The following is a 12,675-nucleotide window of genomic DNA, read 5'->3' on the forward strand; positions in this document are numbered from 1 at the left end:
TTTTATAAATTACTATAAACTTTGATAAAATTTTGGCTAGAGAACACTTAATTATAAACCAAAACATGGAGGCTTCTGGATTATTTGAATTTGAGTCTACCAAATTATTATTATTATTATTGAGAATAATAATTAATATTGAGAATAACTACCAAGAATTTCTCATGTTTGTTAATATTAATATTGTGAATAAATTTTACTCATTTAACTTTCTTATCTTTGGCAAACAGGGAAATAACATAACTTATTTAAAAGAAAAAATATTTTAAATCTTTTCAACTTTTTCATGACCTAAATTCAAAAACGTTCCCTAAAAAGAAGTTCCCTAAAAAAGACTGTGATACTATAGTGTATAATGTTTGGCATAAGTTATATATCTAGTCTTATACTGCTATGAAAATAAATCCTTTTCAATAGGGGATAAATTCAGGCATTTCTACTCTAATATTTTATACTTTAAGTGTAAAAGTAGATAAGGTCTCCAATGTTTATCCCTATGTGTAAATAAAATTATCTAATATATCTAGGCTATGTTTCTACCAACCTTATCAAGAAACCAAGGTCAGAAATGCAAACTTCAGCTTCATAAAATTTCTGACCACGTGTCATACCACATGTCACCTAGAGATGTCTCTAGAATAGACATCAACAATATCTCTGATTATCATCAGTAGGTTATTCTCAAGGCTTGGGACAAAGACATAGGCAAGAAAGGGGAAAGTAAGAGAATCAGAAAAAACAAATAGGAAACAAGAAGAAAAAAGCTACAATACTGACACATGTATATTGACTGTCCCAAATGTTTCAGATAATCATTTACTGATCCGAGTGCCAGAAGTCAAATTTGAGAGATTAGTCCTTTCACATGAATGATAGTATATGGTACATGAATTACAAGAAGAGACTAAGTAAATATACTGAACCAACATGAACTTGGACCCGACTCCTACTCAGACAGGTTAACATGGCAGACCAACCTTGGCATTCTTGGCAAGACGCTATACATATTCACTAATCATGTAAACACTATAGTAGAATAGATTATATTTAAAATTAAGAGAAAGACTGAGAAGGCAGAAAAACATCTGCTTTTTTCCTCCTCTTCCAAAAATACTTGAAAGGACTAGATGAAGATATATTACTGATGAAGAAGAATGGTTAAGACTAGAGTAGGCTGGAACAGTAAAATGAAATCAAACACAGGAATGCTAAAAAGTTTGAATCTTACAAACTAGTCCTGCTGGTTTTACTCAAGTAACTGACAGGATATTCAGTGACAAAAGCTGTCTATAAGACATAAGAAAAACTGCAAAGCAGACAAAAATGGAATTTATTGTCATTTTGTTCCTTGCTTGATTTCTGTAGGCCCTGATCCACTTTTTCCTTATGCTACCTTGAGCTACCTATAAAGGCCTCATATGTGGGCCTGTTTTCTCTGAACAGATTTATCCTTCTTAATTACTTAAGAAAGTATTAGTCCCTTGCTATCTATCCTTCTCAGCAACAGGTAGTAGATACGTACCTCTGACCTTCAATAGCAGACTCAGACCCACTGGTCTAAGAAGGAAGCCATTCTTGACCCAGGCAAGAAATATAATAGCATGACCCACAATCTGAAGGATCAGAAATTTAGTCTTGCTGTTTTAAGCCTGGTATCCTGTATATCTGGGTATCCTTTGGGTTTTTCTTTAATAATCTCAGCCTCTGGCCAATCTACACTGAATAGTATTTACATTCCCTCTGTACTGATTCTAGGCCTAATTGTAAACTTATATCTTCCCACACTCCAATCCCAATCATCACAACAAACAAGAATTCTGAATTTGAATGTATTTAGACTATTGGCTATCCATTTTAGCAGTCAGGCCTAAAAACCTGGGTCCTCCTTTCCTTTTCAACACTCTTTTTGAAATCCCTGCCAACAGAATAACCAGCATATTAGTATCTTATGATACAAAATGATAAAATTAATTCAAATCAAAGTGTAGATAAGATTTTAAGTCTCCCAAAAATATGTTTTTGCCTTTAACCAAACTTTTTAACATGAGCAAATCTTTAATTTTTGGTTAGAACTGCTGTTGTCTGTTTTCTCCTGACCAGGGTAGGGCATATATTCTGGTTTTCTATATAGACCCTAGTCTTCTCCCTCCCCACTATTGTCATGAAACAGGTAATAAATTAAATAGAATAAACATTATGAGTTACATCATTTACTATTCCTCTTCCACCTGCCCCAACTATGCCCCACATACCACATCTCATGGAGTTCACTGAAACAAAAGCAATGCTAAAGACAGGACAAAGCACACCAGCAATCTCTGAAGCTTCAGAAAAGGATCCTTAAATAAAAGCCTTCATTGTGTTGACAATATAGGCCCCAAACTGTTGACTTTTCTTTAGTTTTAAAAGGGAACTAGAATTAAAATGCAGACATGTATGCTGACTCAGAAGAAAAAATATTATGAAACAAATCTAATAGTTCAAAAGGTAGCTTTTTATTTTTAGCAGTCACTTAGCTTTAAAAAACAAAACAATGGAATCTTCTTAATGTTCTCTTTCTATATGAACCAGAGATCCGAGCTATCATTCACTAATGGATTGAACAACAGAATGCAAGAATCAATCAGATTTTTCACTGGATGGCCCAAGTGACTTCATTAAAATACACAGGATCTGGAAGATAAGTCCATAAATCCCCACACTTAGGCAGTCAATTGTATATCAATTCAAAAACTTTTATAAAAATGTGAACTATGAACCCATTAAAATGAACTGAAAGTAAGATACACTGAAACTGCATAGTTTATTCATTTTTCCTGTAAACGAAATTGTGCAAAAATAGTCTATTAATTTAAAAAAATTATGAACACAAAAAAATACAGAATGAGAATTACAATCATAATCTCTTTTTTCTTAATCCAATTTTTTCCATCATCCTAGATAGGCAACATCTGTAAAAACTTAAACTAAGCAACAAGTATACACTTGTGGTAAATTAGAAACAATTATTATGTTCACAGAATTGAAAGCTTGTGACTCAATGGGTTAACTCTATGGTGTCACCAACATGAAACTATGCCAACCAGTTTATTATCCTGGAGGGATTTAATCTCCTTTTGGAGCTGCTATTTATGTCACTCATCAGACAACCAAACAGTTTTAGTACATCCTTTAAAAATTTTTTTATTTTTTATTTTTTTTAGTTTTGGTGAACACAAATCTTTATTTTTTATTTTTATGTGGTGCTGAGGATCGAACCCAGTGTCTCATGCATGCAGGGCAAGCACTCTACCACTGAGCCACAATCCCAGCCCTTAGTATATCCTTTATACGGTTGTTTTATATTAATTACCATTCAGACTACCATGTGATTATGTAGTCATTTGGTTACATATTGTCTCTTCAAATAATATAAACACCTTTAGAGGAAAGGCTGGCATGTAGCACAATGCCTTTAGTATAGGGTTTTGATGTTGTTGTTTACAATTTATAGTTCGTCAAACTCTTAAGTGCTCAGTATTTGCTATTCAGCTGAAAAGCAATCAGATGCCAACTACTTATAAGGCCTCCAGGGGAGGGTATACAAAGGGCTTTCCTCCCTTTGTATTTCATATAATTTGCTTTAAGTGATTGGGTTACCAATTTTTCCTATTTGGGGTTTTCCACTTAAAAATGGACACTTTTGCAGAAGATAGAGAAAGTGGGCATGAGAATTTAAGTACACATAGAAAAGAAAGATGAGTAGGGAATGAGTACTATTACTTTACTTTTCTTCCCCATGGTTACACAATGTTAATGGTTTTCAGTAACAAAAGGATTTTTCCAAATGGAAGCCTTTAAAGTACCTCTATCTAAAAACTCAAAATTAATTAATTAACTAAATAATTAATAAAATAAACTCAAATCAAGATGTTTAGCTAATAAGGAGCCAGATGCTAATACTGATCATCAGTTGATAGTGTTACTGGTACCCCCACAAACTCTCCCACCAATATATCTGCTGGTCAATACTGGAAGTGGCAAGGACTATCAAAGTTTTCTCTATGGAACAATAAATTCCTGTGATCCTGTACCAAGTTTTTGGAGGGTTAAAAGAAGTCATGTCAACAACATCTCCTTTATGACTTACCAACTTAACTTTCTGGGCATTCCATATCACGGCTTTAAGAGATACGGGTGATCTCTAGAGACTCTGATCTAGAGTTTTAGTTTAGGGAGTTTAATAATGGCTTAACTAAGCTCTACCCCCCTTTGTCAGTTTTAGAAGTTAAATATCACAGGAAATTGCTTTACAATAGTTGCCACAACATACTCTACAGTGTAACTTCCCACCTATTAGAAGTATTAGATATGACTCCATAGTTTAGCCATTATCAAGAAAAACCTAGGCCAGCTGGAAAAATTTAATGTAGGCCCTCTAGTTTATATGGAGCAATATAAATAATAAACTAAGAGTAAAACTCACCAAAGGGCTATCAATGTTAATGGATCTGTGACATCTTTTAATAACATTACTATTATTACATTTTCTAAAACTCAAAGCAGAAGAGAACCCAGTTTGGAACTGGATGTGCTACCTGCAGTCTACCCAACTACCTCTTTTCTGCTTTCATCCATCCTCATCCCTCAACAGAAACTTCACTCCATCTCCAAAGACATCCAGGCACTGGCTATCTTCATCTTCAATTGCTACATACTCTGTTTTCATGCCATTCCCAGCTTTAAGTCATGACAATGTTCTCTCTAACTATTATTATGCTCCTTAAGTACTGGGTTGTTACCTAAATTATTTTTTTCACCTAGACCTGAAAAACTGAGTTGTACATCTGATCTCTTCCCTCTAGTATACAAGTAATTTCAAGCCCCTGGTAGTCACTCTTAAAAAAAAAAAAAAAAAAAAAGAGCCCAAGTTCTGTCCTACTATCTCCATCTGTTCAATAAATATTTGCTGAATAAAAAATGTGTAAAATGCTCTGCATGCCATGCCTTTCTAATGCAGGAAGGTGTTCCTTCTCTCCTATATATACATGTGCTCTCTACTCAGGAAGCCCTTTTGTCAACACTGCTTCCTTTCTTAACTAAGTCCTCTCCCAATGCTTTGACCTTTAATAACTTCTCTATATTCACCCAACTTCCTCCATTATTGGAATTTTTTTTACCTGATTTGGATCTCAAAAGTCTGCCTAACAGTGATTTTCTAACTCTCACAAGATAACATGGAAGAAAAGTTGTCTTCGGAGAAGAGTCCAAAGAGTTCCCAGAGAGAAGGGAGGAACTCAACTCAGGACTAGCAGAGGTCTTAGCTAAGTAAATACACATTCAAGAGAGAACTTGGACCATCTCAAGATTGAGAGATACATTTTGGGAATCTCCAGCTCTTCTTTTGAAAGAAATTTGCTGAGGGGTAGGTATGAGAAGGATATAGAGTGATCTCAAGATTGTTATGGTGGTCTGGTCATTTTCAGTATCCTTAGGATGACATGGTCTCTATTATATGACCAATAGGTAACACAGGAAAGTTTCTTAAAATGTCAAAAGAATGAGCTGGGACTGCTTGGTCAGTTCTGTTCAACAAGTTGGCCTCTTTAGTTTCATGTGGCTCTTTCACAGGCAAATGGTAATTTTTCTATACTTATATACTTTTATACTTTAATTCTCAGACAAAAGGATCATCACTTAGAATGTAAAAGTCTCTTTGGAATAGTTCAAACAAAACCCTTCAGGTGGAGAAATGATCTGGTAGAAAGAATGTAAATGATGGATTTAAGACAGAACTAGACTGAAATCTTGATTCTGCCTTTCCTAAAGGTATGATCTCTAAGCTTAAATGTTTTCATTGGCGTCTACAACGGCACACACCTGTAATCCCAACAGCTTGGGAGGCTGAAATAGGAGGACCATGAGTTCAAAGCCAACCTCAGCAATCCAGTGAGGCCCTCAGCAATTCAGTGAGACCTGTCTCTAAATAAAATATGAAATAGGGTTGGGGAAGTAGCTCAGTAGTCAAGTGCTTCTGAGTGCCCCTCTCCAAAATGTCTTCATTTATATAAATGGGAATGTTACAGGGAAATCATTTTATCCCCTCCCGGCAAAGGTTATGTGAACCCACAATAAGAAAAAAAAGAAGTGGTTTTAGTATTTTTACCCTTCCCTTCTCTACTTCCTTTCCTTCAAAGTGTCTAACAACATTCCAACATCCACCAGAAAGATAAATATGAATAACAGTTGTAATTCTCCTTCCCCCAAATGAGTTCATGTAAAATACACACCCAAAATCTCACTGAAAGTTTCCCTCTGTCTTTCCTAAATGCACAGCTTGAATCCATTATTCTGTTTATGCAGTAGGATCTCTTAGAAGTTGGCTATTACAAATACAACTCAATTCTGTGTGTTAAATTTTAAATATCTATCAAGATACTCTTTTCTCAATATACAATCCTATTAGGTTACTGCAGGAGACATTAAATTGAATGTGAATGAATGTGTCAACACACACAAATGTCTTATCAAAATTACCTCCAAAGAAATGTAAATCAAAAACACTCTAAGATTTCATCTTACTCCAGTCAGAATGGCATCTATCAAGAATACAAGCAAGAATAAATGCTAAAAAAAAAAAGAGAGAGATAATATCCTACACTGTCATCATGAAAAAAAAAGAATAAATGCTGGTGAGGATGTGGGGAAAAAAGGTATATTCAATACATTGCTAGTGGAACTGCAAATTGGTGCAACCATTACGGAAAGCAGTATGAACATTCCTTACAAAACTTGGAATGGAACCACTATTTGACCCAGCTATCCTACTCCTTGATTTATACCCAAAGGATTTAAAATCAGCATACTTCAGTGACGCAGCCACATCAATGTTTATAACAGCTCAACTCACAACAGCTAAACTATGGAACTAACCTAGGTGCCCTTCAACAGAAGAATGGACAAAGAAAATGAGGTATATGTATATACACAATGGACTATTAGCCAGCCTTTAAGAAGAATAAAATTATATTATTTGCCAGTAAATGGATGAAACTAGAGAATATTGTGCTAAGTGAAATAAGCCAATCCCCCCCCCAAAAAACCAAAGGCTGAATGTTTTCTCTGATATGTGGATGCTAATTCATAATTAAGGGGGTAGGGGGTAGGGAAGAAACAGGTACTTTGGAATAGACAGAGGGGAGTAAGAGAGGGGAGGAAGCATGTGAGCAAGAAGGATAGTAGAATGAACTGGACATTATTACCCAAAGTGCATATATGATTATATGACCCGTGTGATTCTACATCATATACAACCAGAAGCATCAGTTATACTCCATTTATGTATAATATGTCAAAATGCTTTCTACTGTCATGTATAACTAATTAGAAGCAATTTTTAAAAAGTCTCCAAATCTAGGTTTTATCCAATTTATAGTGTTGGAGCATCAAACAATTTCAATTAGACATACCTCTTGTAGAAGACGTGGATCCACGCAATCACCATCATCGTTAAACATAGATTCCCAGCTCTCTTCAGTAGCAGTATTTCCCTCTATCTGAGAAGTTTCAGTTACGTTAAAATCCATGGATGTTTCTATAGATGATTCTCCACCAGGAACTGATACACCAAAGCCTATATTCTCTGAGTCATCCTGCTTTTTTGTTTTGAACTCTTCAGCAGTTCTTAGTTCATGTAATGCCTCTGTTATATCACCAATACTATCCAGATCATTGCCCAAGGCATTCTCTAAAAGTACTTTTGTCCCATTTGACAAACTGAGTTCAGAGTCCAAAAAAATGTTACAATTACTACCAGTAATCTTCTTTATAGGTAAGGAGGAAGTACAATCTGACAAGCTCTCTATCAACTTTCCTGTTGACTCTGTAAAACTAGATGAAATAGTCTCAACATAAATATCAGAGCAAGCAGTCAGGCTGCTGAAATTTTCTGAGTCACTCTCACTTTTAGCATGAAAAGGGGATGCATCTGAACTTATATCTATATATTTTGAGAAACTATTTGTATTGCTACAAGTTTCATCAGCTAGTGTAACTCCAACTACACAAGGGCTGCTTACAGTTATATGATCATGTATGGCACCTGTAGTGTCCATCATACAAGACTTACTGGTAATATCACCTATACTCTTGGATCCATTATCTGTATCTGTTTCATGAGTAAGGACAACTGTATCAGAAGGTTCACACTTTACACATAACTCATCAGCAGTGACATTATTCTTCTCATACTCTCTAATCACTGCTGAATCCATAATGCCATTTGTGCTCTCTGACTTGCTGGTCATAGTCATTTTACGAGAGATGAGACCCACAGTCTCAGGAATGGAATCTATACCTTTCTGACACAAGATGAAATTTGTACCCTTGGCTTTATCTCCTATATTCTCAACTTCAAAGTCTATACAAGTTTGATCAATGACACTATCTGGACTTCCAGGAACAGTAGGGATACTTCCATTGCTGAGCTTCAGCATTCCATCTGATGTTTGCAAACCTTCTAGTACAATTTCCGAATCAGAGCTTAGTTTTACTGGTATACTCATATTCTCAGGTTTCAATATAGTAGTAAAAACTCTAGGAAACTGGGATAGTATCTCTACAACTTTGGCATCAGTTTCAATTCCGCTTTCTGAATCTCTGCCTTCAAAAGTTTCCCCACTTGATTCAAGTCTACTCAAGTTACATAAGTCTACATTCTGGAATGGTTGTTTTAGAACCTGAGCCTTGGTGATTTCTGAACAAGACTGTGATAGAAGTATCCCTTCATGTTCTGTCACAACTGTAGTTTGAACCTCCAAACACGCCACGCTCTTTGGTTGTCTTTGTAAAGGGGAAGTGGGTATAATCTCTGTATTTGGAACTTTTTGCTGATGTTCTGGGGATAATACTTCACTGGATTCTGTGGCTCCTCTCTTAGTACAAACCTTATCTTTTTTCCTTTTTTGAAGGTATGTATCTTTTCTTTTTGTTGAAGATTTTCTTCCTTCCCTATAACTATGCTCCTTTCTATCAGGATTAATACTTAATTGTTGAGCTCCAGGTTTGTCTCCAATGATCTCCTTTTGGGACAGACAAACTTCTCTCTGTTCTTCTTTTATCACAGAATTAGAAAGACCACAGCTTTTTTCCTTATCACATGTATTGAGGAGCACTGTACCCCTTCGAGCTTTAGGTACATAAAGTGCCATGTCAGGCCTTTTGGCTCGAACTCTACATCTCTCTGTTTCTTGCTGCATGGTACCAACTTCAATCTGAAAGAAAAGAGAGAGTGATTTAATTACCAAAAACTAATTACAATGTATTGAACTTAGAGATTCTAAAAGATTAGGTAGAGGACCTAGTAATCCATCCTGTAGAAATCCTCAAGTTTAAAAAAATAAAATAAAACCTGCCATAAAATAATTAATGCTATCAGGTGTACCACTAAGGATATTTAAAAAAAAAAAACTCTCATGAGATCATAAATTCTATACAAATACCCTTTTTTTGTATTCAATCTCTGAACCATTGAGCTCTACCTTCCAAATTCTTCTCTACATTTTTAACAAGTAGTTTTGTCTTAAGCTGAATTTTAAAAAGATATATGAATCAGTAATTGCCACCTATCAAATACTCATAAACACAACCATTTTCATATTCTAGGAGCTTAGACTTTTATTTTGAAGAGTATACTCAAGAAGGATACAAAAAAGCCATATTTGTCAAATAAATAAAAAATAATTTTAAAGAGTAACTTGAATGTCAGCTATAAGATAAACAACAAATGAGGGAACATTTCCTATAAGAAATGGCTTTTGACCTGTTTCTTTTTGTTTGTTTTTGTTTTGTTTTGTTTTGGTACTGGGGATTGAATCCAGGGCACTTTACCACTGAGCTACATTCTGGTTCTTTTCATTTTATTTAAGATTTTGAGACAGGGTCTCACTAAATTGTTGAGGCCAGTCTCAAACTTGCAAACTTTCTGCCTCAGCCTCCCAAGTCACTGAGATTAGAGGCTTGTGCTACCATGCCCAATTTGAACTATAATTCTGTAGAAAGAAAAAGACAGCAGAAAAGAGAAGGGCATTCAATTACCCTGACTTGATCATTACATATTGTATATACGTACTGAAATCTCACACCTTCCCTCCAAAATATGTACAATTCCTCTGTGTCAATTAAAAGTAAAAATATGCCAAGGTGGGTGGCATACAACTGTAATCACAGTCTCTCAGGATGTTGAGGCAGGAAGATGGTGAGTTGGAGGCCAGTATAGGCATTTTAGCAAAAATTCTATTTCAAAAGGAAAAGAAGAAAAGAAAGGGTTAGGGATGTAGCTCAGTGGTGGAGTATTTTTCTAGCAGATGCAAGGCTAGAAAAGGTTCAATTCCCAGCACAACAAATAAACAAACAAACAAATAAATAAAGGAGGAAAGGTACTATTATTCTATTAAAGGTTAAGCATCTTCAATCCTAAAAAGTTCAAAATGCTCCAAAATTTTAAACCTATTGAGTTTCAGCAACTCGGTTTTGGATTTTGAAGCGTTTAGGATTTCAGATTTTTCAGTTAGTGATGGTTAACCAATAAAGACAATACAAACATTTAAGAAACCGAAAAGCTCTGAAATCTGAAGCACTTCCATGTCCCAATATTTCAGATAAAAAAAAAAAAAAAAAACATGGCCCATAGCACTATTTAGTCAAGAGACCTACTACAAATCTTTGTTTCCAGCATAATAAAACAGATCCAGGTAAAAAGAAGAAGGGTGGAGAACAATAAAATTATGAGACAACTCACACTAGTAAAAACTGCCTGGAATTGCTACCATGGCTGATCAAGAGAACTGAACAAGAAATTAAACAAAGATTAAATAAACTTTATAAATATAAGGAATCATGCTAGGTAATTTCATGTTGAGTTATTCTTTAATCTTCAAAATAATGCTCTGAAGTAGGAAGGTATCAGTTTGTCCAGAGCAGAGAGAAGTACTTTATATTATCAAAGAAACACCCCTACACACACATATGAACCCACTGTTAATATTTTCTAACATATACTTCAAAAGAAAGAGAAGGAATAGGGATAGAAAGGCTAATGAATCTTATTCAATATTAGATCCCTAATATTTAACTTGATCATAGAATATCCCTCAGGTTGTGGTTTGGATTCCCAGTACAAAACACTGACGCACTTCTGGATATAAAACGGTACATTGTAGACTATGTAATAGAACTAGTAAGTGGGCTCACAACTGATTAAATACAGTAATGATAATGGGTAAAAATAAATGTGCAGGATGTTATTTAAAGGAGGACCACAGCCCTTGAGAGTCAATATTTTACCAATATGGATGCAGACAATACATACTAAATATTTATAAAATACACAATTGACACAAAACTGATGGGATTCATAAATACCAAAAATGAGAAGATTATAATTCACTCTCATTCGAAATGCTACGCTAAAGGCAGTATGAAGGCAAAACACAACAGACACAATAATCTGTTTTAGGTTTAAAAAAACAACAACAACAGCATAGAAGAGTTGACTTTGGTACAATTTACACAAAGAAATACTTAAAGACTTCTATTTTGTCCACAAGACCAAGAAAAACCAAAAATTGCGAAGAGGACATTTAAAAAACCAACATGGTCTTTGATTACAGAGTACAAAAATATGATTAAAAGAACTAAATAAAAAACATTACAGTTAACTTTATACCTGAAGGATTGGTTGCTCTGTGGAAGAGCCAAAATTTCTCTTCTATATATTTCTATACTTGTATGATTCTCCAGAACTCTGTGCCAGAACCCACTGGAATAAATTAAAGGAAAACAAAAGGTTATTTCAATATAAGAAAATACTCTACTTCTAAAGTTCTTCAATGCTATTATCAGATAATGAGTTGTTTTTAGAAGAACTTAAATAAAGCATAAATGAATGATCAAACATAAGACACAGAATTTCTATTTATAACTATAGACAAGTGCTCTAGATAAATTTTAAGCATTCATCAAACCCTAAATTCTTTGATTCTATTTCAAATCTGCAACAGACCTACCAAAGGCTTCAAATTACATATTTTAAAATTATTATTATGTTCTATGACTAAAGGCTTTCAAAACTCAAACTTTTTTTCTTAATGCTCATAAAGCTGAAAGCCGTCTAATAAATTCAATATTGTCTATTTTCTACCAAAACACTGAATTCAACTGTGCCAGGACCAGCAGTGTGTTGGTAAATTATCATCCAACTCACCCAGGGTATTTTGGAGTACTGGCTGATATTTTTATCTATGTCAATTATGTCAACAATGTGACTTCTTTGTTAAGATGCATAATTGTTTCTGAATAATGGAAGAATATATCCTCAGATTTTTGAGCTCTTCACAATATAGTAAAGACATGATACATTTATATTAGTAGCATTTTCCCCGTCACTTTAAGTCTAGACAATCAATGAATAATAAATCAAGCCCTGATTTATGGTGTTTGCCATTGTCTGCACTGTAAATATTCTTAATGTGGCTTACTTTCAAGCTACTGATATGACATCATTGAACATGGAGTTGGGAAAAGATGTATAAAATCACATTATTATACAGGATTATCAACCACAGCGATACAAGATACATAATAACTTCAAGAGCACAGATCAAAATAAAATGTATTAGTAATAAGTTTTAGGTATTT

At 34.5% G+C, this 12,675-nt stretch overlaps 1 protein-coding gene across 7 annotated transcripts in view; it reads right to left on the reverse strand.

The window, feature by feature from the left end:
• Positions 1–12,675, reverse strand: part of R3hcc1l (R3H domain and coiled-coil containing 1 like) — a 92,184-nt gene that overhangs the window by 24,505 nt on the left and 55,004 nt on the right. For 5 of the 7 annotated variants that reach the window (XM_078030058.1, XM_005335248.5, XM_078029843.1 and 2 more), the window contains 2 exons: positions 11,705–11,797; positions 7,449–9,251 (listed from right to left, as the gene is read on the reverse strand). In XM_078030058.1, the coding sequence (XP_077886184.1) occupies positions 7,449–9,236 (1,788 nt within the window). In that variant the 5' untranslated portion in view covers positions 9,237–9,251; positions 11,705–11,797. The remainder of the gene's footprint in view (positions 1–7,448; positions 9,252–11,704; positions 11,798–12,675) is intronic. The other 2 variants (XM_078029959.1, XM_078030016.1) reach the window with 1 other exon arrangement.

This window comes from Ictidomys tridecemlineatus, chromosome 1, assembly GCF_052094955.1.
Source record: "Ictidomys tridecemlineatus isolate mIctTri1 chromosome 1, mIctTri1.hap1, whole genome shotgun sequence".
Classification (NCBI taxonomy): domain Eukaryota; kingdom Metazoa; phylum Chordata; class Mammalia; order Rodentia; family Sciuridae; genus Ictidomys; species Ictidomys tridecemlineatus.